At 34.5% G+C, this 27,002-nt stretch overlaps 1 protein-coding gene across 1 annotated transcript in view; it reads left to right on the top strand.

The window, feature by feature from the left end:
- KLHL4 (kelch like family member 4) overlaps nucleotides 1–23,894 on the top strand; it is a 135,507-nt gene extending 111,613 nt beyond the window's left edge. Inside the window, exons 7-11 of the mRNA XM_069463274.1 lie at nucleotides 3,441–3,665; nucleotides 4,988–5,150; nucleotides 7,560–7,772; nucleotides 22,186–22,357; nucleotides 23,835–23,894. Of these exons, the coding sequence (XP_069319375.1) occupies nucleotides 3,441–3,665; nucleotides 4,988–5,150; nucleotides 7,560–7,772; nucleotides 22,186–22,357; nucleotides 23,835–23,894 (833 nt within the window). The remainder of the gene's footprint in view (nucleotides 1–3,440; nucleotides 3,666–4,987; nucleotides 5,151–7,559; nucleotides 7,773–22,185; nucleotides 22,358–23,834) is intronic.
- Nucleotides 23,895–27,002: the final 3,108 nt, after the last annotated feature.

Genomic DNA, 27,002 nt, shown 5'->3' with positions numbered 1-27,002 from the left:
GAGTACTACTCAGCTATAATTAATAATTGTGACTAGTACCTCTTGTATTTTCCTGGATAGAGCTGGAACCCATTCTACTAAGTGAAGTATCCCAAGAATGGAAAAATAAGCACCACATGTACTAACCATCACATTGGTTTCACTGATCATCTCCGAAGAGCACATTTAGGAATAACATTAATTGGGTGTCAGGCAGATGTGGGGGGGAGAGAATGGGTGTATACATACATAATGAGTGCAATGCCCACCGTCTAGGGAATGGACACGCTTGAAGCTCTGATTTTGGGGGGAAGGGGGAGCAAGGGCAATATACGTAATTTAAACTTTTTTACCCCCATGATATGCTGAATTATAAAATAATAATAAAAATTAAAGTAAAATTAAAAAAATACTAGACTGCCTTTAAGAAAGAAAAGCAAAAAAAAAAAAAAAAAAAAAAAGCAGACCAAGATGCAGGTTTACAGAGTGTAACATATGCCACAGATGATGGCCGGACCCACTGTCACAGCAAAGAGAGAGCAAAAGGAAGGGACAAAAGGTTTATTTTATGGTCTCAGTTTTGTTTTATAGTGCCTGGATTGGGACCTCCATGTGGCTCAGACATCACCATGAAACCACTTTGATTGAATAGTTGAGAGTTGCATGACCTGAGTCTTACTTCATACGTGGGTTGTTCTAGGTCAATTTCTGGACTCTATGGTACCTATGCTGCTTGCCTCGTGGGCTAGAGAGTCCTCTGCATTCTTTTGCAGCTGGTGCTCTAAGTTATGATTGGCAGATTCCTAAGGCATTCCCTCCTCCCCTAGACATGGCAGTAGCTCATGACAGTATTAAGGTGGGGCAGGACCAAGATGGGGGCCTGGGGCCTACCCTTGTCCTTCTTCCTAAGTCAGGCAATTTCACCAAGGCAAGGCAAAACTTTGGTCCCTAGAAGACCTAGAATCCCTTGCTAACTCCCTAACCGGATGCCTTGTATATACAAGGTATTCAGTAACATTTTATTAAAGACAATGAATTCTGAAAGAAAGTGCGGTAGGAGACAAAGTTAAAGTTAGTATACTCACTTTTAGAACATTTTAAAAACAGGTGGAGGAAATCACTAGATCAGATATATTCACTCCAACAGGAACTACAGTGTTCCCATCAACACTGTAAAGTTTGGTGGATTTTGTTCACTCTTGAACAGAGCATAAATGAGGATTGGAGAGAAGCTTAGCAATGAACTGAGAAACAATATTTGCAACATTCTAGGGCAGAAGGTTGATTGTACAGAAAATTTATAAAGAAAGGCATTAGTGGAAAAATATAATTTATGGTTTTCCATCAAATATAGATCTGCCATAGTAAGCCAGGTAGAGTATTTAGATTTTGATTAGTTATAGCATTGGTGGGGGTGGACAAAATTCTGGAGATGTCTTCAGAATTCAAGATTCAGAGCTAGTCATGACGGGTGCAATGCGCACGACCTGGGGAACAGACACACCTGGAGCTCTGACTTGGGGGGAAAGGCGGTACAGGAGCAACATATGTAACCTGCAATTCTGTATCCCCCATAACAAGATAAAAAAAAAAGATTCAGAGCTAGTAGTCATAAATGTTCATGGTTTCAAACAAAAGGTATGGGATAATTTTATCTTCTCTATTTAATCTAATACCTGGAACAAATTAACCTGACATGAAGCATATGTTTATATTTCTCTGTATAAATTTCTATATACAGATAATTAATGTAGCTTTTTATAATTTCCTGACTAATTACTTCAGCATTAACATCTCCACAATCTTAATAATTAGTGCAGATTAGCGTTCATTTCCTAATCTAAACTGTCTGTTTGGTAAATTCCACTAATGAAAAGAGAAGTAAAAAGTTAGGAAGCAGATAGGAAGAGAGATTGGGAAGATTGAAATGAAGAAATGGAAAGATATGAAAGCATTCAGAAAAATCTGGTTGAAAGCAAATAGAGTGAAAATATATGCTTGTCTGTAGATATTCCAGTTTTGACAGTATCATCGAAAGATATTTACTGTAGACAAGAAACTAATAGGTGCTGTATTTTGATCTCTCAGCCGTAAATATAGTCAATAGAGCAATTGCTGATCTGTAATTCAGCATTCAGCCGAATCCACATTATTAGGGAAAGATGAAGCAAATAAAGAGAACAAGTAAGTGTCTGTATATTTAAAAGTTTTTATTGTGAAAATCCAAAATATTGGAACATAAATACTTATCGTACGCTATTCACCAGGAAAGATTTCAAATTAGAGGAAAGAAACATACTGTTTTCATTAGTCCAATCTGTCCCAAGACAAACTTTCAGAAGCAGCTATGGATATAATATATACTCCACTTAAATTTTGGCTTGTTATGACCCCATACCATAGCCCTGTAAGTGCCAATGGATACTGTTCAAATGTTAACTCTATCTTCAATAAAATCAATGGGTTACATTTTCTTTCACAAATCTCTCAGTAAAGGAACACTTGGGAAATGTTTTTGCTTATTCCTGTGGTTGACTTTTTCAACCAAATGAAATTCCAAAAAACTTGCCACAAGTTGTCTTAGGTATGCTATAGGTCTTAATAATAATTCTGTCATTTTCCACCTTGGTGGTTAGAAGCTTCCTGCTGTGAAAAATTAGCTTTTACTAAAAAGTAGCAGCAGCTATTATGAATGAATGGTGAGAAGTATTGCCAAATGAAGTGACAATATATTATGACAGTAGTGATAATTTACTATGGCATAGTGAAAGTACACTATGGCAATAAACTAAGTATTTCAGTAATTGAGTAGAAAATGAAATTTTATTAACATATAGAGGAAGTAATACCGCATAATTCTATATTCTTAACTATAATCCTTTGTATTACCATCATAGAGCATTGCGTGAATCAACACTAAAGGCCTATTTAAAAGGAATTTTCATTTTTGGTCCTTTAGTCCTTTGTCTTTTAAATTAACACACACATGCATGCACGTGTGCGCACACACACACACACACACCCCAAACTGAAAAAATAAAAGAACATAAATTAGTATATTGAATGGTCATAAGTAATTAAAGCTGTAACAGATGTATAAACATTCAATAACAGAAACCAAGGTATTTTTGTTGTTGTTGTTAAGTATGCTGTTTGACATCTATGTTAGTACTACCAGTAGCATCATATAAACCTAAGAAGGAATTATGAGGGTATACACCATACATATTAAATAAACTTTTTTTTTTTTCTGGCTCTTTCATTTGGATCCAGCAGTGGTAAAATCTTACCCTTTGCCTTATTTCCCAGGTCGTAGAATCATCTGGGCTACTTACTTAATTTGAATTGCAGTCACTGATACTGTGCTGTAAGTTATGGCTACATAAATATAATGTTTATGATGCCAATTCAAAATTTTAATAAAGTGTTTTTTTTACCATTGTTCAATATCCCTTTGACAGGTACTACTACAATTGAAAAATATGACCTCAGGACTGACAGTTGGCTACACATTGGCACCATGAATGGCCGTAGGCTTCAGTTTGGAGTTGCAGTTATTGATAATAAGCTCTATGTTGTAGGAGGAAGAGACGGTTTAAAAACTTTGAATACTGTGGAATGTTTTAATCCAGTTGGCAAAATCTGGACTGTGATGCCTCCCATGTCAACACATCGGCATGGCTTAGGTAAGAGCTTAATGTTATATAGTTTCTCAAGAATATGTAGTTAGTAGAGCTTTTTAAAAATTAAATCTAGCCTCACATTAACTGAGATTTAGCCAAACCCTTAGTCAAAATATTTCCAAAATGGTGAAACGCTTAAGCAAATGGTAAAAGACTGTGAAACTTTTTTTCTTGTTGCATTTGTTATACTTGTTAGTCCTGACTCCCTTCTACCAGTATTTTAAAGGGGTTCCATTTTAGAAAGGATAGCAACTTTTAGAACGGATGTATTTTTGAGGAACATAAAACTACAATAGGGAGTTTTCTTCTAATCTCAATTTAGAAAGGAGAGCACTTGGTGATGGAGAGCAATTTTCATTCTAGTTGGATGAATCATGTCCCCATAGTGGGAAACTTTGGTTTTCCTGAATACTTGTCAGGGTACCTCTTTCTTAATGCTAGACTCCATATGTTTTCAATAGCATTGAGTTTGTCTAAAAACAGAAAAATTGACATTTTTTTTTAAGAATTTACCTTTACACAGCTAAAAAGTGGCAGTTCCAGGACTGGCATTGTTTGCTCCCAATTATCCTGATAAATTGTCTCTGCAAAATGATATACTATATAATTATTCAGCTCAGTTATGTCAGTGTAATTCCTACACATGACTTAGAAAGCATGTCATAAAGGAAAATCAGTGCAAGCTTTTTGTAATCTAATTGATATTAGTAAAATGGGAGACGATGTGATATACTACTGAGAGTCTGACTGGGATGGTGAAGGTGGGGAAAAAGCCAGTTATGTGAATTCCCAAAGCAGATAAGAAGCATAAAGGAGCTATTTATAATAGCTAACAGATCAAGCTTCTAATTGAACTTTTAAAAAGCCCTGTCTAGTTAACCATCTCACAGGAATATTTTTTATCCCTATATTAAAAATCAGGGGTTATAAAGACCCAGAACAGTCAGCCTACAATTCTAAGGTTTATCTAAGATTCAACATCATACCTACCCCTTCCATTCAAAAAATGGCACTGAAATTATGCCGGAAAAAACCCAGCTTCCCTTTTCTATTACCTAACTGAGAAATGATGCATTTCACTACCTCCTCTGACTTTAGTGTTACAACAATGATACCCTTTCATGATATGGTAACTATGACTGAACATTACTAAGGTTAGAAAACCATATATCATTTTATAACAGAATCAGTAAATTATTCATATGTATGCAAAGCCACTTAAGAAACAAAACAGAAAATTTTAAGCAGTCAATTGCTTGCAACATGAAACAGTATCCATTGTGTAGCATACCTAGGTGAGCCCTCATACTATTTTCATCCCTTAGGTGTAGCCACACTTGAAGGACCAATGTATGCTGTAGGTGGTCATGATGGATGGAGCTATCTAAATACTGTAGAAAGATGGGACCCTGAGGGACGCCAGTGGAATTATGTGGCCAGTATGTCAACTCCTAGAAGCACAGTTGGTGTTGTTGCATTAAACAACAAGTGAGTAAGTCTAAACACCCATGCTCATTGCTCACAGTTCATGTGGTACAGAACTTCAATGACATGATCCATCAATCAATAAGAATTCTAAATGACCAGGACACACTTGTTATCAATAATTAAAGGCCTTTTTTAGTACCCTCTCTTCATTATTGTGGAAAATACTTATCTAGAATAAACATTTGGTTAAATATTCTATAGGCTGTTACTAATCAAATTGCGGTCCTAAGACTGGCAGCATTTGCATTCCCTGAGATGTATTTATAAATTCTGAATCTTAGCCCTACCCTAGACTGCCTGAATCAGAATCTTATTTTTTTTTTTTTTTTTTGTTGAGACAGAGTCTCACTTTGTTGCCCAGGCTAGAGTGAGTGCCGTGGCGTCAGCTTAGCTCACAGCAACCTCAGACTCCTCAGCTTAAGCGATCCTACTGCCTCAGCCTCCCGAGTAGCTGGGACTACAGGCATGCGCCACTATGCCCGGCTAATTTTTTCTATATAGATTTTTAGTTGTCCATATAATGTCTTTCTATTTTTAGTAGAGACGGGGTCTCGCTCAGGCTGGTCTCGAACTCCTGACCTTGAGCAATCCACCCGCCTCGGCCTCCCAGAGTGCTAGGATTACAGGCGTGAGCCACCGTGCCCGGCCGAGAATCTTAATTTTAATAAAATCCTGAGGTGACTTGAGTGCACATTAAATTTGAGAGGGACTTTTGTAGGGTTATGCCAGTTCCAGTTTTACTCCCAAGAGGCTACCACATTTTTAAATTATGACTTATTCTTGACTTATCAAAATTTGGTCTGTCTGTGTTTGTAACAATGTTAGTCTTTTTGTTCTTTCAACAATCCTTCTTTTGAGTGTTCAGGGTTCCCAACTATAGAATGCCACATAGTCTCACCCTTCCTGAATATTTACCTCTTCCTGATCATTTTCCTATCACTTGAAAGCTAATATACTAAAACCTAATGATGTTAGAGGTTTCCAAGAGCTTGAATTCTTACCAGGTAATTATGTATTTTCTGACATGGGACCTTTGGAAACAATGATCAGCATAGAGAAGGGACTTGAATGATGAGAATTTAAGACAATAGGATGGTTCAGTTACAGGAGACAGCCTTGTGTGTCTATACTAACTATGCATAAAGCCAATGCCTCATCAGAGAAATAAGCTCAGTTGAAATTTCCACACAGATTGTGTTTAGCACCTTGTGTAGAAAGAAATAGGAAATATCTAGAGTTAAGAGGAGATCCAGCTTTACAGTGTCTTAGAGCTTAAGGTACTCCTAAATCTGACTATCTCTGGCCTGATCTGAATTATGTCAGGTGATTCAGTAACATAATCCCTTGTCTATTACAGAACAGTCTAAAATCATCAAATTTGACTCATTTAATTTTATTTTGCTGAGTTACTATAGTTTGAAACTCGGCATGAAGGGCAGTTATAGACATATAGTTTAATAAATATTTGTCTTTATTGATGCAGGATTAAATTTAAGTTAGATTAAAAATATTGTTCATCAAAAGAATTGGCATTTTAAAGTTTATGGGAGAAATGCCATAGCCAATATCTCTTCCTAGGAAGAACCTAGTTTCTAGGTTCTATCCTATTCTCTTAGTTGTTTATTAAGTTAACGCCTTCTTAGTGATCATTTTTATACTAAATAAAATAGTTTATAAAAACAACATAAATTCTGATGCTAGGCAGTTGGACCTAGTTAAAATTGTAAAGTTATTGGAGTTGGTCTTTGGAACCATGCTGCCAACCCTTTTGATATTTCCCTCCTTTCTCTCTACTTCATTTCCCATGGGATCTTTCAGTTTGTTATGTCAAAGTTACTTTGGTAAAAATGTTGAAGAAGGGAGATTTGGCCAGGTATGGTGGCTCAAACCTGTAATCACAGAGTGTTGGGAGGCCAAGGTGGGAGGATCACTTTGAGGCCACGAGTTCAACACCAGCTAGGGCAACATGGAGAGACACCGTCTCCACAAAAAAAAAAAAAAAAAAAAAAAAAGCTGGGCATGTTGACACATGCCTGTAGTTGCAGCTACTTGGGAGGCTGAGGCAGGGGGACCACTTGAGCCCAGGAGTTTGAGGCTGCAGTAAGCTATGATTGCGCCACTGCAACCCCCCACCCCCAAGCCTGGGTGACAGAGCAAGACCCTTTTTCTAAGAAAAGAAAAAAAAAAGAGAGAGAAAAAGAAGAATAAGGGAGGTTTGGGTTTGGGGAGGTAGTCCTTAACAAGTACCCTCAGGTAACTATCTATTCACAAATTCAAGCATGCTGTTTGCTACAAAATAGTATGAGAATAAATTCTATAGTCAGAAACTTGAAATGGTTTAAAGTTCTATCACTCTCATTCTATGCACAAGCTTTGTATGTGTATACACACAGTTCTTCTGTTTTCTAGGTTATATGCTATTGGTGGACGTGATGGAAGTTCCTGCCTCAAATCAATGGAATACTTTGACCCACACACTAATAAGTGGAGTCTGTGTGCTCCAATGTCCAAAAGACGTGGAGGTGTGGGAGTTGCAACATATAATGGATTTTTATATGTTGTAGGAGGTCATGACGCCCCTGCTTCTAACCATTGCTCCAGGCTTTCTGACTGTGTGGAACGGTAAATTGTTTATCTTCATGCATGTGATTATTTGGTCATTTATGTTTTTCAGAAATGAGAAAGATTTTTAACTACCAGAAAATGGTCTTCCAAGTGAGACCCTGTCTCTATTAAAAATAGAAAAAAGAAATTAGGTAGGCATGGTGGTGCATAGCTAAAGTCCCAGCTACTCGGGAGACTGAGGCAGGAGGATTGTTTGAGCCCAGGAGTTTGAGGTTGCCCTGAGCTAGGCTGATGCATGGCACTCTAGCCCGGGCAACCAAGCAAAACTCTGTCTCAAAAAGAAAAGAGAAAAGAGAAAAGAAAATAATCTTCCAAATGAAAGTTAATCCTTTCAGCAGATTAAATATTTTGGAAGAATCCTCCTTATACATTTCCAGATCCAGCATAAACATATATAAAAATAATATTCTGTCTCATTGTTTGGTAGTCAGACTATAAAATATTGAGACAAAAGGGATGGAAAAATAAGGCAATTTTATGCCAAGCTGTATCACTCAACCAATTCAGCAAACTCAAATCCAAATAATTTTACCGTTTTTAAAATCAAATTAATCCATAAAAGGATAAAGACTTACCATTACAAAATATACAGAAAGAACTCCTGAAGAGTTATGTTAATAATGTTGTGAAATATGACTATATTGCAGTAAGTATTGTGTTTCCCAAAAGTAACTTTCTTGAAAGGGAGACATTCATTTGTATTAATATTAAGATATGCTGGTTAAAGTGTCATAATGACTTTGCAGTTATACCATTTACATTCTTTTTCAAGATAGAAAAAGTATATACACAAAAAAGAATAGTTAAATATATTAACCTAAGAGACTAAGTGACAAATTTACAGTAATAATATTATCAGAATTCAGAAGACAGACAAAATTATGGGGTAGTGTCCTCAAGGGAAATTCATGGAATAGGTATAATTTATACTTTGCAGGCATACAAAAGTAAGAATGAATTTAAGGCCTAGAAAAAAATGCAACAACCAAAACTATGGAGATAAAGAAGGAGAAATCTTTGTAGATGAGAGCAGACATTTTGTATTGAAATATAAGTTGGAAGAGCAATTCAAAAAAACAATTAAGGGCCAAATTGTCTGATAGCCCGAAATGCCAAGGTGGAAGCTTTGAGAATGTATCATGCAGGAAAAGGAACAATTAAATTTGGGGGAATTGGAATACCAGAAAGAAAGTGGTTTTGGAGAAATTGATAAAGCAGTGATATAAAGGATAAAATATAGGAAGAAGAGACTAAAGGAAGAAGATGAATATTATTTAGGTTGGTGCAAAAGTAATTGCGGTTTTGGACCCTGACTTTTAAATCATAACTAGGCTCAAACACATCTTTATTAATCAAAATAGGAACGATTGCAATCAACACATTTTTGCCAATGAGAAATAAGTTTGTTTATTCCTGTAGTGTAAAAATATATGCTTCGGGATTCAACAAACTCTTGGAAAGCATTTTCTGCATCCTGCTAGTTGTGGAAGCATTTTCCCTGAAAAGTTGTCGAGATGCTTGAAGAAGTGGAAGTCTATTGGTGAGAGATCAGGTGAATATGGCAGATGAGACAAACCTTTGTAGCCCAGTTCGTTCAACTTTTGAAGCGCTGGTTGTGGGATGTGCAGTCAGGCGTTGTCGTTGAGAAGAATTGGGCCCTTTCTTGACCAATGCGGCTGCAGGCAATGCAGTGTTCGGTGGATCTCATTGATTTGCTGACAATACTTCTCAAATATAATGATTTTGCTGGGATTCAGAAAGCTGTAGTGGATCAGACCGACAGCAGACCACCAAACAGTGACCATGACCTTTTTTTGGTACAAGTTTGGCTTTGGGAAGTGCTTTGGAGCTTCTTCTGGGACCAACCACTGAGCTGGTCATCATTGATTGTCATAAAATTCACTTTTCCTCACACATCACAATCTCATTGAGAAATGGTTCATTTTTGTTGCATATAATAAAAGAAGATAACACTTCAAAACGTGGATTTTTTTTGATTTTCGGTCAGCTCATGAGGCACCCAGTTCAGCTTTCCAATTTGCTTCAAATGCTGAATGACCATAGGACCATAGAAAGGTCGACATTGAGTTCTTCAGCAACTTTTCCTACACTTGTAAGAAGACAAGCTTCTATGATTGCTCTCAATTGGTCGTTGTCAACTCCCTATGGCTGGCCACTGTGCTCCTCATCTTCAAGGCTCTTGTCTCCTTTGCAAAACTTCTTGAACCACCACTGCACTATACATTAATTAGCAGTTCATGGGCCAAATGTGTTGTTGATTTTGCGAGTTGTCTCTGCTGCTTTATGAACCATTTTAAACTGAAAAAAGCAATCACTATATGTACTCACCGTCAAATTGGTATTAACTGACTTAACTGACTTAACACTTAAGTGCACATATAGTAGTAACATTAATCCGGTGTCGGGCAGGTGACAGAAGGAGGAGGGGGATGGTTATATTCACACCTAATGCATTCAGTGGGCACCATCTGCAGGATAGACATGCTTGAAACTCTAACTTGGGGGGGGCAGTCAAAGACAATATATGTAACCTAAACATTTGTATCCCTGTAATATGCTGAAATTAAAAAAAAATAAAAAAAGAAAATCACTCAAATTTACTTCATGTCTAACATCATTTCCATAGTCTAAAATAAATATCAAATAAACAGCAAGTAATAAGTTATTAGTAAAAGAACATAAAGCAAGAAATGCACACTAAAATGATGTATAACACAACCACATTTATTTAAGAATGTATTCCAATATTGAAGGGCAAATGTTAACATGCTAAAACTGCAATTGCTTTTGCACCAACCTATATTTTTTCTTCTGACAAGCATACCACTGAGTAATAATTCATAATTAAGGCTAGTAGTTTCTTATAAGGAATATCTGAACTGTGGCAATTTTTTAAACAAATTAATTCTAATTGCTCCCTACTACTCAGTGTATATCTGGAATGCTTCTTTTGATATCAGTTCTTAAGAGATGCGAACTTACTTTTTTAAGATTATGCAAACCATCAATAAGGTCAATCACTGCCTCAAATGTATAAAGTATTCAAGCATGTCCATCCCCCAGACGGTGTGCATTGCACTCATTATGTATGTATACACCCATCCCTTCCTCCCCCCTCCCATCTGCCCAACACCCGATTAATGTTATTCCTATATGCGCACTTAGGTGTTGATCAGTGAAACCAATCTGATGGTGAGTACATGTGGTGCTTATTTTTCCATTCTGGAGATACTTCACTTAGTAGAATGAATTCCAGCTGTACCCAGGAAAATACAAGAGGTGCTAGATCACCATTGTTTCTTATAGCTGAGTAGTACTCCATGGTATACATATACCACATTTTATTAATCCACTCATGTATTGGTGGGCACTTGGGTTGTTTCCATATCTTTACAATTGTGCTGCTGTAAACATTCGAGTGCAGATGTCTTTTTTATAGAATGCCTTTTGTTCTTTTGTTTAGATGCCCAGTGATGGGATTGCTGGATCAAATGGTAGATCCACTTGTAATTGCTTTAAGGTATCTCCATATTGCTTTCCACAGAGGTTGCTCTAGTTTGCAGTCCCACCAGCAATGTATGAGTGTTCCTATCTCTCTGCATCCACGCCAACATTTATTGTTTTGGGACTTTTTGATAAAGGCCATTGTCACTGAGGATAAATGATATCTCATTGTGGTTTTGATTTGCATTTCCCTGATGATTAGAGATCTTGAGCATTTTTTCATATGTTTGTTGGCCACTCTTCTGTCTTCTTTTGAAAAATTTATATTCATGCCCTTTGTCCACTTTTTGATACAGTTGTTTGATTTTTTCTTGCTGATTTTCCTGAGTTCTAAATAGATTCTAGTTATCAGTCCTTTATCTGATGTGTAGTATGCAAAAATTTTTTCCCATTCTGTAGGTTGTCTGTTTTCTCTTGTAACAGTTTCTTTGGCTGTGCAGAAACTTTTTAATTTAATCAGGTTCCATTTATTAATTTTGTTGTTGCTGTGTTTGGCTTTGGGGTCTTCTTCATAAATTATTTGCCTAGGCCAATGTCTATAAGAGTTTTTCCCACATTTTCTGGGGGGCTAGAGCAATATACATAACCTAAACTTTTGTACCCCCATAATATGCTGAAATAAAAACAATCACCTTTATTGTTACTATTATTATTGTTTTTGAAGGCTAACTTACATATTCACACATTTTAAGTGTATAATTCAATGATGTTTGGTAACTTTACCAAGTTGTCAGATTATTCTTTAATAAAATTTTTATAAATTAATCAATGCATTTCCCCCCCTTGGATGGCAAGGTATGATCTACCAGGCTTAACAATAAAATGTTGCCCTTGTGAAATCTTTACTAGGGGCCGTGTTACTTGCCTGGTCCTTTTTCCCAGGAAAAATAACATTTTTAAGCCTTCAATTTTAACCTAAAAAAAAGTTCATAATTTTTAAACATTAAGTCATATTTTGAATATTCCTTAAAAATCCTTTGCATACCATGAAAAAATGTATAATGTATTATAACCAAATGTATGTGACAGTGAAATTATCCACATTAGTTCTTTTCATAGTTAGCATAAGTAATAATCAATCACCTCTTAATGATACATTTTTTATTGTTGCAAAAAATACATAACAAGAAATTTTATATTTAAACCAATTTTTTATTTCAACCAAGTTTACTAACATTAAATATATTCATATTTTCATGCAAACATCACTACCAACCATCTCTTGAACTTTTTTCATCTGCTTAAACTAAAACTCTTTACCCATTAAACAATAAATCTCCATTTTTATCTCCTCCCTGACACTGGCAACCAACATTCTACATACGTTCTGTTTTTCTAAATTTGACTAGTCTTGATACCTCATAAAAGTAGAAACATAAATATTTCTTATTTTTTGACTGACATATCTCACTTAGCATATTTTTTCAGTTTATGTAATAGCATATATCAGAATGTCCCTTCCTTTTTAAGGCTCAATAATAGTGCAGTGTGTGTGTATGTGTGTGTACTGCTTTTTGTTTGTCTATTCATTCATTGGTGGGCATGTGGGTTGCTTTCACCTTTTGGCTACTGTGAAAAATACTGCTATGAACATAGGTGTACAAATATCTGTTCAAAACAATGCTTTCAAGACTTTTGATTATATACCCAGAAATTTAATTTCTGGATATATGGTAATTATACTTTTAATATTTGAGGAACTTCAATGCTGCTTTCCACAGTGATTGCTGCATTTTTTATTCCCACCAAATAAACAAAACGGATCTGATTTCTGCACATTCTCGCCAACATTTTTATTTTCTGTTTTTTGTTTGTTTGAGTTTGAAATGGTATCTCACTGTGATTGTGATTTGCATTTTTCTAATGATTAGTGATGTTGAGCATCTTACCAGGTGCTGTTGGCCATTTGTATATTTTTTTATAGAGGAATGTGTATTTGAGTCCTTTGCACTTTGTTTTTGATTAGGGTGTTTTGACTTTTTGTTGTTGAGTTATAAGAAGTCCCTTAAATATTCCAGAAATAAATCCCATGTCAGATATATGATTGGCAAATAGTTTCTCCCATTCTGTGGGTTTCCTTTTCACTATGTTGACAATGTCTTTTGATACACTTTTAATTTTGATGATGTTCAATTTATCTATTTTTTCTTGTTAACTGTACTTTTGGTGTCATATCCAAGAAATCATTGCCAAATCCAATTTCATAAAGATTTTCATCTATATATGCTTGTTAGAGTTTTAAAGTTTAGCCTTATATTCAGGCCTTTGATCCATTTGAGTTATTTGTTATATATAGACTAAAGATCCAACTTTATTCTTTTGCATGTGGATATCGAGTTTTCCCATCAGCATTTCTTGAAAAGACTCTCTTTCTACATCAAATAGTATTGGCACCATTGTCAAAAATCATTTGACTATATACTTAAAAGTTTGTTTCTGGGCTTTCTACTCTGTGCCTTTGGTCTTCATGTCTGTCTTTATACCACTATTGCATTATTTTGATTAGTATAGGTTTGTAGTAAGTTTTTAAATTAGGAAATGTGAGACCTGCATCTTTGTTCATTTTCAAGATTATTTTGGCTACCCTGGGTCTCTTGAGATTCTATATGGAGTCAGGATAAATTTTCCCATTCCTGCATAATATGTCATTGGGGTTTCAATAGGGATTACAATGAATCTTTAGATCACATTGTGTAGTATGGACAGTTTAACAATATTAAGTCTTTGAATCCATGCACAAGAGATATCTTTCCATTTATCAGTGTCTCCCTTAATTTCTTCCTTTCCAATTTGGATGCTTTTTATTTCTTTTTCTTGTTTAATTGCTCTGGCTTAAATCTTCTAGTAGTATGTTGAATAGAAGTGGGCACTTTGTCTTGTTCCTATAGAATTAGCCAGTAATGCCATCTGGTTCTAGGCTTTTCTTTGTTAAGAGTTTTTTGTTGTTGTTGTTACAAATTTAATCTAAAATATTCTTGATTGCTATTGTTCTATTCACATTTTATATTTCTTCATGGTTTAATTTTGGTAGGTTATATGCTTCTAGGGATCTCTCCATTTTATCTAGTTTATCTAAATTGTTGATGTACCATTGCTCATAGTACTCTCTTATAATATCTTTTTACTGTAAAATTGGTAGCAATGCGACTTTCACTTCTGATTGTAGCTATTTGAGTCTTCTCTCTTTTTTCTTATTCAATTTGTTTTAGGGTTTATCAGCTTTGTTAATCATTTAAGAGAGCTAACTCTTGGTTTCATTGATTTTCTTTATTGTTTTTCTATTCTCTACATTATTCATCTCTGATCTAATCTCTATTATATCCTTCCTTTTGTTAGCTTTGAGTTTAGCTTATTATTCTTTTTCCAGTTTATTAGGTGTTAAGTTTGGGTGTTTATTTGCAATCTTTCTTCTTCTTTCTTTCTTTCCTTTTTTTTTTTTTTTTTTTTTTTTTGAGACAGACTCTCACTGTGTTTCCCGGGCTAAAGTGCCGTGGCATCAGCCTAGCTCACAGTAACCTCAAACTCCTGGCCTCAAGCAATCCTGCTGCCTCAGCCTCTCAAGTAACTGGGACTACAGGCATGCACCACCATGCCCGGCTAATTTTTTCTATATATATTTTTAGTTGTCCAGCTAATTTCTTTCTATTTTTTTAGTAGAGACAGGTCTCTCTCTTGCTCAGGCTGGTCTCAAACTCCTGAGCTCAAACAATCCGCCTGCCTTGGCCTCCCAGAATGCTAGGGTTACAGGCATGAGCCACCGCACCCAGCCTGCAATGTTTCTTTTTAATGTTAGCATTTATAGTTATAAATTTTCCTCATAGCACTGCTTTCTCTTCATCCCATAAGATTTGGTATGGTATGCCATGTGTTCATTTTCATTTGTCTTACAATATTTCCAAATTTCCCTTATGATTTATTCTTGGATCTATTGGCTGTTTAATAGTGTGTTTTCTAATTGCACAGATTTGTGGAATTTCAAGTTTTATTTCTGCATTTCATTTCTAGTTTTTATCCATTATGATCAGAAAAGAGATCTTGAACGTTTTCAGTCTTTTTAAATTTGATTAAGACTTGTTTTGTGGTTTAACATATGGTCTATCCTGGATAATGTTCCATGTTTATTTGAGAAAAATGTATTCTGCTGTCCTTGGGTGTATTGTTACCAAGAGTTCCAGTTGGTCTATAATGTTGTTCACTTTCTCTATGTACATTGATCTTTCTGGTTGTTCTATCCATTATTGAACGAGGGGGATTGAAGCCTCCTGCTATTATTATAGAGCTTTATTTTTCTCTTTCCAATTGTCTCAATGTCTGCCTCATATATTTAGGAGCTCTGATGTTGGTTTATATATGTTTATAATTATTAATATTACATGCCCTTTGTAATTAATCTTTTTATTATTATATAAAATCCTTCCTTGTCTCTTATAGTTTTTGTCTTTAAGTCCATTTCGTCTAATATTAGTATAGCCACCCCTTCTCTGCTTTAGGTACTATTTGGGATATCTTTTTCCATCCTTTCACTTTTGACGTATATGTGTCCTTAGGTCTATAGTCCATCAAAGACACCATATAGTTGGATCCTGCTTATTTTTATCCATTTTGCCAAAGTATGTCTTTTTATCAGGTAGTTTTAATCCATGTAAATATAAACTAACTACTAATAGGGAAGGATCTATTGCTACTTTGTTATTTGTTTTCTGATGTCTTATATAGCCTTTTTGTCCCAAATTTCCTCCCTTCACCCTTCCTTTGTGTTTAGTTGTTTTCTCATGGTAATAGGTTTTCATTCCTTTCTCAATTCCTTTTATATATATTTTATAAATATTTGCTTTGTAGTTATCATGGAGATTTCATATAACATTCCAAAGGTTTACCAATCTATTTTAAAGTATCTGTATACCAACTTAACTTCTATCACATCAAAATACTCTACTCTTCCCTTCCCTATATTTATGTTATTGATCTCACAAATTATGTTTTTATATTTTGTGTACCCATTAGCAGGTTTATAATTATTTTTATACTGTTGTCTTTTAAATCCCGTAGAAGAATAAAAAGTGTAATTATAAACCAAAATTACCATACTTTTTTTATAACTGTCAATGCAATTACCTTTACTAGAGAACTTCATACATCCAGATAACTTTGACTTATTTTCTATGATCCTTTCATTACAACTTGAAGAATTCCATTTACTATGTCCTATAGGGCAGTTCTAGTGTGAATGAACTCCTTTACTCATTGTTTCTCTGGAAATGTATTTATTTACCCCTCAGTTTTGAAGGAAATTTTAATTAGATATAGAACTCTCATCTGATTGTTTTTTCTTTCAGCCATAAGTGTGCATGTGTGTGTGTGTGTTATATATCTTCTCACTGGCTTCTCTCTTCCATTATTTCTGTTGAGAAATTCACTACTAATCTTATTAAGAATTCTTTGTATGTGGCAAGTTACTTTTCTTTTCCTGCTTTCAATATTGTTTCTTTGTCTTTTACTTTCGACAGTTTGATTTTAATGTGTCTTAGTGTGGGTTTACAGTTATTATTTCTTCACATATTCTTTCCACCCCTTTAACTCTTCTTCTTTTTTTTCTTCTTCGTCTTTGTCTTCTTCTTCTTCTTCAATTTCCACAATGCACATATTGGTCCACTTGATGTTGGCGCATAAGTTCCCTAGGCTTTAGTCACTTTTCTTCATTCCTTTTGTTCCTTACACTTGATCATTTCAAATGAACTGTCTTCAAGTTCATTTATTCTTTCTTCTGCCTCTCAAGTCCTGTGTTGAACGCCTCTAGTAAATATTTTTTACCCAGACCTTTTATTTTTCAGCTCCAGAATTGTTTGATTATTTCTCATAAATTTCCCCTTGTTGACATTCTCATTAAATTCATATATCATTTTCTATTCTTTGTGGTTTGCTTTTAGCTTTGAGCTAAGGCAGTTATATAATTGTCTTGTAATTCAGATCCCTCTTTGGGTAAAGGGACAGTTTCTGGAGATATATCTTATTCTTTTGAATAGACATTGTTTATTCTGTTTCCTTCTATGCCTTATTATCTTTTGTTAAAAACTGGGCATTTGAAAATACAGACACCTCTCCATATCTTTGCAGATTGGCTTCATGCATTAGAAGACCATCACTAATTAGCAGGTTGTATTTTGTGCCTTAGATCATCCCAGCATGAAGGGTTGAGGTCTTTTCATGCATTTTCTAGGCATTCATGTTTTCTGGACCTCTGTATGTATGTGTGTGTGTCTGTGTGTGTGTGTGTGTGTGTGCGCGCGCGTGTCTGTTTTGTCAATGGAAAAGAAGGAAACTCTGTAAAATAATTTAAAGAGTTTTATTCTGAGCCAAATTTGAGGATAATGACCCATAACCATGCCCAAGAAGACTTGAGTAAGTGGACTCACTGTGGCTGGGTTACAAGTTGGCTTTATACATTTCAGGGAGACAGGGGTTACAGGTAAAGTCATAAATAAATACATGGAAGGCATACATTGATTTGGTCCGAAAAAGTGGGCCACTTTGAAGTGCGGAGGTGGGGTGGTAGGGGTAGGTTACAGGTTATAGGTAGGTTTAAAGATTCTTTGACTTGTAATTGATTCAAGAGATGAAGCTTCTTCTAAAGGCTTGGATTGTTTTAAGATAAGGAGGTCTGTTAATCAGAGACAAGCCACCTGACATATATCTTTTGTGTAAATTGAGGACCTGCAGGTTTGTCTTGCATAGCCTTTGGCTTATTAATGAGTTACAAAGGATATCTCCAAAAGGGGAGGGGAACCTGATGAGGCATGTCTGACTTCCCTGCTCCTAACAGGCAATTTAGTTTAAGATATCCTCTTGACCAGGAGGGCGTCCATTCCGTCAGCCAGAAGGAGATTTAAGATTTTCTTTTAGTTCACAGTGTGATTCACCAAATACATGGTTACTTTTAAATGTCTAAATTTCCCTAAGAGTCTGAGCCCTGTTGCTTCTCAGGGTCTTAATCCATAATCTCTTGGCCTACTTGTCTGCACATCCCTGGTATGCCTTTGGCTTTCATGAGTTATGTATGCTATTTGCCACAGCTTTCCCTGGCCTGAGATCTAAGCTGTTCCATCAGAGTTAGTCAACATAGAGATTAATCCATTAGGCACCACCCAGACAGATCATTGCATATTAGGTCTTCTTTTTTTCTCTGGTTGGAAGGAAGGAGCTGGGGCTGGGCTCCTGCTTCCCCCAATCTGCATCACTTCATGTTGGGAGGGGGTGGGTCAAGGGCAAATAAAAACTCCATAAAATTTCCTACTGATGTGAATGTGGATTTTTCTTGACGAAGCATTCACTTGATTGCTATGGATCTTTGATTTCCAGAACTCTTATAAAGTAATTTTAGCCAGTTTCTGTTTGTTAATGTTTCCGTGGAGGAATGAGGTCTGGAGCTTCCTAGTCTGCCATCTTGCTGACATCATTCTTCAATGATGCTACATTGACAACGTGATAAAGAGTACATGAAAATCACTTTCAGTTGCCTGTATATTTAAAATATAAAGCTGATTTCTCTCTGCCCTTTATTTATTACTATATCCAGAAGCATGATACTGGAATTATGTGTAATTACAACCAGAAAAGGCCATGGAAATCTGGTGCATCCTTATCACTTTACAGATGTGGAAGTTGAGGCCCTCTCTGGTTAAATGAAAAACAAATAATGACAAGAGTATTTTTCCATACATGTAGAGTTTGTAAAAATATGAAACCCATAATATTTGACTTTCCATTTTGGTATAAAATCACAGTTTGCCATATTACATCAGAACTGATAGAATTACACTTTTAATCAATAATTTCTACTTTTATTGATACAGAATTTTATCATGTGTGCCAAATTTTAAGCATTTACTGTGTGTAAGTACGTAGCTATGGAGAATATTTTCCTTTAAAAAAATCCCAAAGAATGCAGTAGACTCAAAACTCGTTCAAACAAGTCTGCATTTTGAGTGGTATGTATTACTGCCTATTTAAACTGATATACACATTTTAAGCCATTGTAAAAATGTTCATGGTATAGACTACAAAATTAAATATTTTCATACATATTCTATAATGAAATGTTTAATTTTATTTACTGACATAATTACATTTCTAAATTTACTGATTTTTAAAATTCACATACACTTTAAAATTAAAAAAAGAAGAGAGAACTTTACACATACTAAAAATATGTATAGTAGTTAAAAGCATTGACTAGATGTCAGACAAATCTGAGTTCAAATTCCACATCTACTATTTACTAGTTATATAACTTTTATCCAGTTACTTTACATCTCTAAATGTTAATTTCCTCATGTGTAAAATGGGAATAATAATAATATCATCTCCATAGGGTACAACATAGAAAATTTTAATATATTTAGCACATTGCCTGTAATATATTAAGTACTCAATAGAAGTTAGTTCTAGGTATTGTCCTTTTTAGTACTAATCAGTATTATTGCTAGAATCAGTATTATTGTTGTTATCATTACCCCCTTATTGTCATTTTTCTTTAAAAGACCTTGAGAAAATGGCACGTGCTAAAGTATAATTTTCAAAAAGCTAAAATCATGGCTTTCATACAAGCATAAAGTAATGTATTCTGTGCATGTAACAAAATATCATATGTACCCCACAAATACGTACATATATTATATATAAATAAAAAACTTTAAAAAAATGTAAAATGAACATGTTTCAAATATTTTATGTGATTCATTGATTAATAAAGTAACCCTAAGATGTTAAAAAACAGTTCAAAAGAGTATTTGAAGAGAAGAAATTTAGACAATTAGGAATGCTTAAAAGAAATTCTTCACAGATACAAAACTAGTTAAAATCATAGTGAATAATAAAATGTAATCTTTGGGAGTCATTATTTCCTCATGGTGAAAATCAATGTATATATATCAAACAATATTTATTTGTATTATTATGGAAAGCAATCACAAGAAAACTCAGTATTTTACAACATAATTTCTACACATGCAGAGTTGTAAAACAGCCTTGCCAGTAGAAAGGCAATCAAAGGAGCACACTCTATGGAATTAGACAATCCTCATTTCCAAGTCTTGAACAATTTTCCTGACACTATTTTCTACTAAAACACCTTTGGCCTACCCAGTACCTTAGGACTCTCTTATCTAATTATTTAAGATAATCATTTTAATTAAAAGTTTCTAAATCCATCAGACTGGTTAGGTCAGGGATTACTATTACTATGATGTTAATGAGAAAATTGAGGCAGATTATCTCTAAATACTCTAGGAGAATAGAGTATTTCTCCTAAGTACTCTAGGAGAATAAATCTGTGACAAATTCTCTCGAATTCATTCTCAATTTTATTTTCACTAGAATATGTATACTTATCTCCAAAATAAGAGTAGACAGAAAAGCAAAAGAGAAACAGAAAGAGGAGTTATGATATTTTAATTTGAATATGATGGCTAGCTTTTTCTTTAGTAAGTTCTCCTGTGCATCTTTACAGATAGTAACCATATTGCCAAGGTTTTTTTCTTCAAAAGATTTGACATTCCCCAAACTCCTCTTGTCAATCAAGCAGTAACCAGAAAACAGTAACATTAGCCAGATTTTGAGCATTAATTACCATGCCTATGCAGAAATGTCTTGGGTCTTTAGTTGCAAATCTATAAGGAAATCCTGTGAGTTTTGGCTGACCATTCATATATGTGTGTACCCAACTGTTAGCTGAGTGCAGCATCAATTAACAAGTGCTATTGTTTTGAAGATTCAGCCTACGTAAAGCATATAGCTATGGATTTTTCTGGTTCTGGGTTTTATTATAACATCAGAATTTAAGATAATATGCTGCATGACACTCAATAATACAGAATGGGTATTGAGGTTGTCTTAACTATTGCTGATTCCAGATAGTATTAAAAAATCATGGATGTGAAGCCAATTTCAGAAAGAAGCTGAGATCAGATGATTTAGAATATGATTAAAGAGATAAAAACAGAAATTAAAGTGGATAATAGAAATATAAGTAAATTAGTAGAAGGTGATACATGAAAATCTCTTTTGTAAAAGAAAATCTTTACCATTGGGTTTTTATAAATAGGCCAATATAAAATCATAGAATATTTCCATGTATAATTATATTAGTTTTCTTTAATGTTCACCTTATAGATTTTAGTGTTATATATTTTTAAAATAGACCTCAAAGTTTAGAAAAGATTTTCTAGAGAGAATTTTAATTAATATTACTTATTGAATTCTCTTTTGTTTCACTTACTAAAAATGTTTGAGTATTATTCAGATTAAGATGGAAAAAATAATCCCAGGCTCATGTAAACATAAATAAGAACTCTCAGAAAGAAAGAAGAAAGGATACTACCATGGCCATTCTAACTGAAAATAGTATTAAAACCAGGGTAACACATTTCACAGAGCAAAACTAAAACAAAAGGCAATTATATTTAGGTTTACTTTAAAATATGAGATCTCATATAAACAGGATCAGACATCTCATGTATAACTTTGATGAACAAATAGTAAGAGAAAATCAAAAGCTCTTTAATCAGAATACTAAATGAGAGAGGAGGTATTTTTCATATAATGTTAGGATCATAATATGTGAAAATTCCTCAAAGAGAATCTGGGTACTGGAGAAAGAAACACATGGTATCCTGGACAGGGAAATATGTTTTTGGTATGCTTTGAGAGACCTCTTGTGGCTGAAGAGAATTTTGTCATATATATTCTTAATATTTTTTAGTCCACTTACACTTGATATTTATAATGCATTTTAATTGCATATTTTAGATATGTGTACGTTTTATGTCTATTATTTTCCACTGTAACACTATTGGCCATCCCCTCTCAATTGTTTCCTAAACCTTTTAAGATATGATCCAAAGAATGATTCATGGTCAACAGTGGCGCCTCTGAGTGTTCCTAGAGATGCTGTTGCTGTGTGCTCCCTGGGAGACAAGCTCTATGTGGTTGGAGGATATGATGGACATACTTACTTGAACACCGTTGAGTCATATGATGCACAGAAAAATGAATGGAAAGAGGTACTCCCATACAATACTCAAATTAGTATATTTCAGGCTTTAATAGATTTTTAAATGTATTTTTTGAGTTAATTCCATTCTATTTCTCTCTAGGGCCTAACCAGATCTTTCAGTAAAATTTATAGTATGTACTTTATCTATGTCTTAGAAAATTACTAGTTGGTCTAATTGGTCATTAACAGGATCCATCAGTACTTATATGAAGGGGGACAGACCATTATCCTGAATTCATGAAAGTATTCCCTTCACAGAAAAGAAGTGAATCAAATTCATTAATTCAAGAGCTTTACCCTGGTAAACTTTCTATGTAGGTATTATGACTTGAGAACCAAAGGGCAATGTCCTCTTCCACAAGTGTCTGCCCTTCTTATTGGTTGGTGCCCAGAAGAGCCTTCAATCTTTTCCTTATAGAGATTGTGTAAACTACAATATTCCTAACTTCTTCAATTATTCAAGGAATTTAGTGCACAGTAAGAAGCCATAATTAAGCTCTCTCAAAAGTGCTGGACATCTAATAGGAAAAATTCTAAGGAGGGTACAAAAAAGAGCACTGAAAGGGCATCTTGGAGATGTTAAAGGCTAACTTGACCCTTTTGATAGTCTTACCAGTGATAGTCCCAGATGTATTTCAACATATCTAATGGTATTTTGTCAATTAAATAACATATTAATAAAAAATGAAGTATGAATAACTCTTCACCATCTCCACAAACAGGCAAACCTTGTAATTGGTATCTAACTTCACCTTTCCTTATACCAACTTCATGCTACTCTGCATTCTACAGGGTAAAATTGGCTACTGTTCTAATTAATTAGGTGTTAATATAGAGACAGTTGATAATGGGTTTTTATCTCTCTCCTCCAACAGTCTGACTCATTATGACCCTCAGAAACCCTAATATCCTACCATATAGGGAGATCCTTACCTTATCACTGCTTAGGACCAACCAGAAATGGAAGAAAAAAATTAGCAAACAAGGGGTTATGTCAAATACAATAATCAAAACGTTTAAATAAGCTTGTGGAATTTACTTTTCTGAAGATTGTAGACCAGTAGCTAAGAGACCTAGATTCTATTCCTGGCCTCTGTCATTATTTCATTGTGTAATTTTGGATGAGTGAAAGAGAACTAATATATGGTGGTATTATAAATACTATATGCCAAATCCTTGTCTTTCCTTATTTCACTTAATCCTCACAAAAACCTTGAAGGATGAGTAAAATATGCTGTAATTTTTCAAGTGAGAAAATTATCACAATGGTGAAACTTACCCAAGATCACCTGATCCTCAAACTAAGGTCTATAAAAATGCTATGTTCTTTCCACCACAATAAACTGTTATCTGGGCTGTAATTTCCCTTACATTTATACAAGGTAAAGTTAGACAGAATAAGTAAGGACTTTTTCAATTCCAGCATTCCATATTATGCTAAAAGAAGACTTCAAACAGTTTTTCTTTTCTTGTTTTTGTTTTAGGAAGTTCCTGTTAACATTGGAAGAGCTGGTGCATGTGTTGTGGTGGTGAAGCTACCCTAAAGCTATTTTTATCAAATGGAATGAAACTGGATAATTTTAAGAAACAGAGTAGAAAGGAGAAATGAAACACATGTTATTTAAACATGTTATTTACTGCTGTTAAGATCAAATTGGAAAATTATTGTGCTGTTTTAATGTGTAGTTATAATTGCTCTTATTTGTGAATCCAACTCAAGGTTTTAAATGTGAATTACATGAGTGCTAAGTGTACGTGTTGTTGCAGCTGACAATATAAAGGGAAATCCAATAGTCTAGGTTTAGCCTCATTATTATAAAATGCTGAAATATTTAAGGAAATTGATGGAGGCCAAAGTGTGAAGGTTATAAATGCATCAGTAATTTTCATGTTAAGAGCCTTAGAAGTTAAAAGTATTTTCAATTTCAAAAAAAGGTACTCTATTACCTGGAATATAACTTAATATAAAAGAGAACATCTTAAAGCTTAAAACACAAAGTTTGATTTTTAGTAAGACACCATTTTCTTATTCAGATAATATCCCAACCATCTAAATAATACCTCACATTTACCAAAAGGAAAGCTTTCACTGTGTTGAGGCCAAAAAATATGGCTCATTGACATAATTGGTAATGCTGATCACAGTATATCAAAATTCTCACAAGCTTACTCTTTTTCAGTAACCACCTGCCAGAGCACACATATAGATTTGATATTTCTTAACAAATTTTCTTGTTAGATTTGTTTCTGGTAAGATATTATTGTAATTTCATATATACAATCTATACAATAAAATAATGAATATTTATCATATTGATACAAACTGTGACCTCAGCTTCAGAGTGTCAGAGCCCCAACTTGTATAGAAAGTGATGTCCTCCTCAAACATTTATGTGAACTTTGTAAACACATATCATTAAGTTAAACAAGTTTTCAAAAACAGGATAATTTTTTAAATGCATTAAAATTGAGATGTTCCACAATATTAGCACATGGAAACACTAAAATGTTCAATATGCATGGTCAATTCTACAGTTATCTTTTATGTACCAATACATGCCTTTCTGTTAATGTTGTATTTATCCAGTAGAAAATGGTAAGGATGTATACATTATACAAAAAAAAAAGACTTTTTTTCAATTGAAAAAACAAAAAAATGGCTAGTATTTTAGTAGTATTTTATCTTTAAAATCTTACCTCCTTTCCATTCAATTATAAAACTAAGATGAAATATTGAAAAGAACCTTTATGAAAGTAACTTTTCAAGTAAATGTACAATTTTAAAATTTCTACAATAAGTTCTTTTAAACAGACTTTGTATTATAATTTGTGAAACCAACAAATAAAATCCAGAGAGATACTTATAAAATGTACTACTACCTTTTGAGTTTTAAAAAAGAACAACATAAATAAAAGTTGTAGAAAGATATTTGTACTTTGACAAATTGAATTCAAATAAAATATATTTCCTCTGGTTATAAAGAGTGTGGCTTTAGAATATATCAAGTACAGCCTGGATGGACTTCTTGATATTATATTTATCCAATAGTTAAAATATTTAAATATAAAAATAAAATTCCTCTCCTTTTTTTCTTGTCTGCCATTATCTCTAATTCTAAATAGAGGACTATAGATTTCTCCAGTTTTAGAGGTGGAAATGGAGATATAGAGACACTGTAAAACACACATACAGCCCTGTTGGATCTTTGGAATTCATATCCTATCAAAATCAATGTAGAATTGAGTTATCTAAACCATTATGCTCAACACACAGCTTGGCCTGTCAAATTTAATGGAAATGTGAGCCAGTAGGTAAGAGATATGTCAAATGACCTATCATAGCCTAGTTTGTCAATGCTTCAGTAACAGCTAGTTTGTATTAATAAGCAGATTGTGTCCAGAGTCATGTTTGGTCAAATAAGTGGAGATTGAATACCATCTTCTTGATGGAACATCTGGGTTTGCTTCAGTTTGATTAAGTATTTTCTCATAGAAGAGATGCATGTGTTTCCTACAGCTACCACAGCACAGCTGCATTCAAAAAGTGTGTTTAGACCACTATGGCTGCTGTGATCTGAATGCTTGTCTTCCCTGAAACTGATGTTGACATTTAATCCCCAATGTGGCAATATTGAGAGATGGGGCCTTTCAAGGTAATTGGGTCATGAATGTTTTAATCCATTTATGGATTAATGGATTGTCACAGGAGTGGGACTGGTGGCTTTACAAGAAGAGGAAGAGAGATCTAAGCTAGCATGCTCAGCCCCTTGGCTAGATGGCCCTGTGCCACCTTAGGACTCTGCAGAGAGCCCCCACCAGTGAGAAGGCCCTCACCAGATGTATCCCCTCAACTTTGGACATCTCAGCCTCCATAATTATAAGAAATGAATTTCTTTTCTCTATAAATTACCTAGTTTCAGGTATTCTGTTATAAACCAACAGAAAATAAACTAAGAAAATTGCCTAGTTGCCAAAACCTGAGCAGATGTGAGCAATCAAAATGGATAGCTGCAGAGGCCCCCATGGGGTACCATAACATAACTGTGTTTTTGTCTCAGTCAAACCTAGTTGGGGAAAAGAGAGATACAGGCAGGACTCTTGCCATGACTCAGTAGAGATGACCTGCCAGGGCTAGTTTCAGCAAACAAGAATAGAAAAGGGACTTATTAATCTATATAGTCTCTCAGCAAGTGTACGGATTCACACATTTAGGCACTATACAAATATAGGGGAAAAAATCCCTTCTTGATTTTTCTATAATCATTAAGACCATGTTCTGGATCCTCTACCCTGCAGCTCTCAGCAAACATCATGATGATTCTCCAGACAACACCATCAGTTACCTTCTCTGTATTTCCACAGGACATGCAGGAACTTCTAAAAGTCTATGATACCACACTGAATCCAAAGGTGACTCTGGGAACTAAATTCATGTCCTCCCTCTGCCTAACTATGCCATGTACCACCTTGACTCAGATGTGGCTGCTGCCCCATTTTGAAATTGAGGGAACACTGAAAGGCAGTTTCCTTCTGGAATCCCAAATGAGATATAGAACAAAATCCTCCCTGATTTTAGATTTTCTCTTAAGTTCTCTAGCAAGACTCCCACCCTGAATCTTATTTTAGAAAAAGAAAAAAGACCCTGAAACATA

Source organism: Eulemur rufifrons, chromosome 30 (genome assembly GCF_041146395.1).
Source record: "Eulemur rufifrons isolate Redbay chromosome 30, OSU_ERuf_1, whole genome shotgun sequence".
Lineage (NCBI taxonomy): Eukaryota > Metazoa > Chordata > Mammalia > Primates > Lemuridae > Eulemur > Eulemur rufifrons.
Note: the sequence above shows the minus strand (reverse complement) of the source record. Positions and strands in the feature narration are given on the sequence as shown.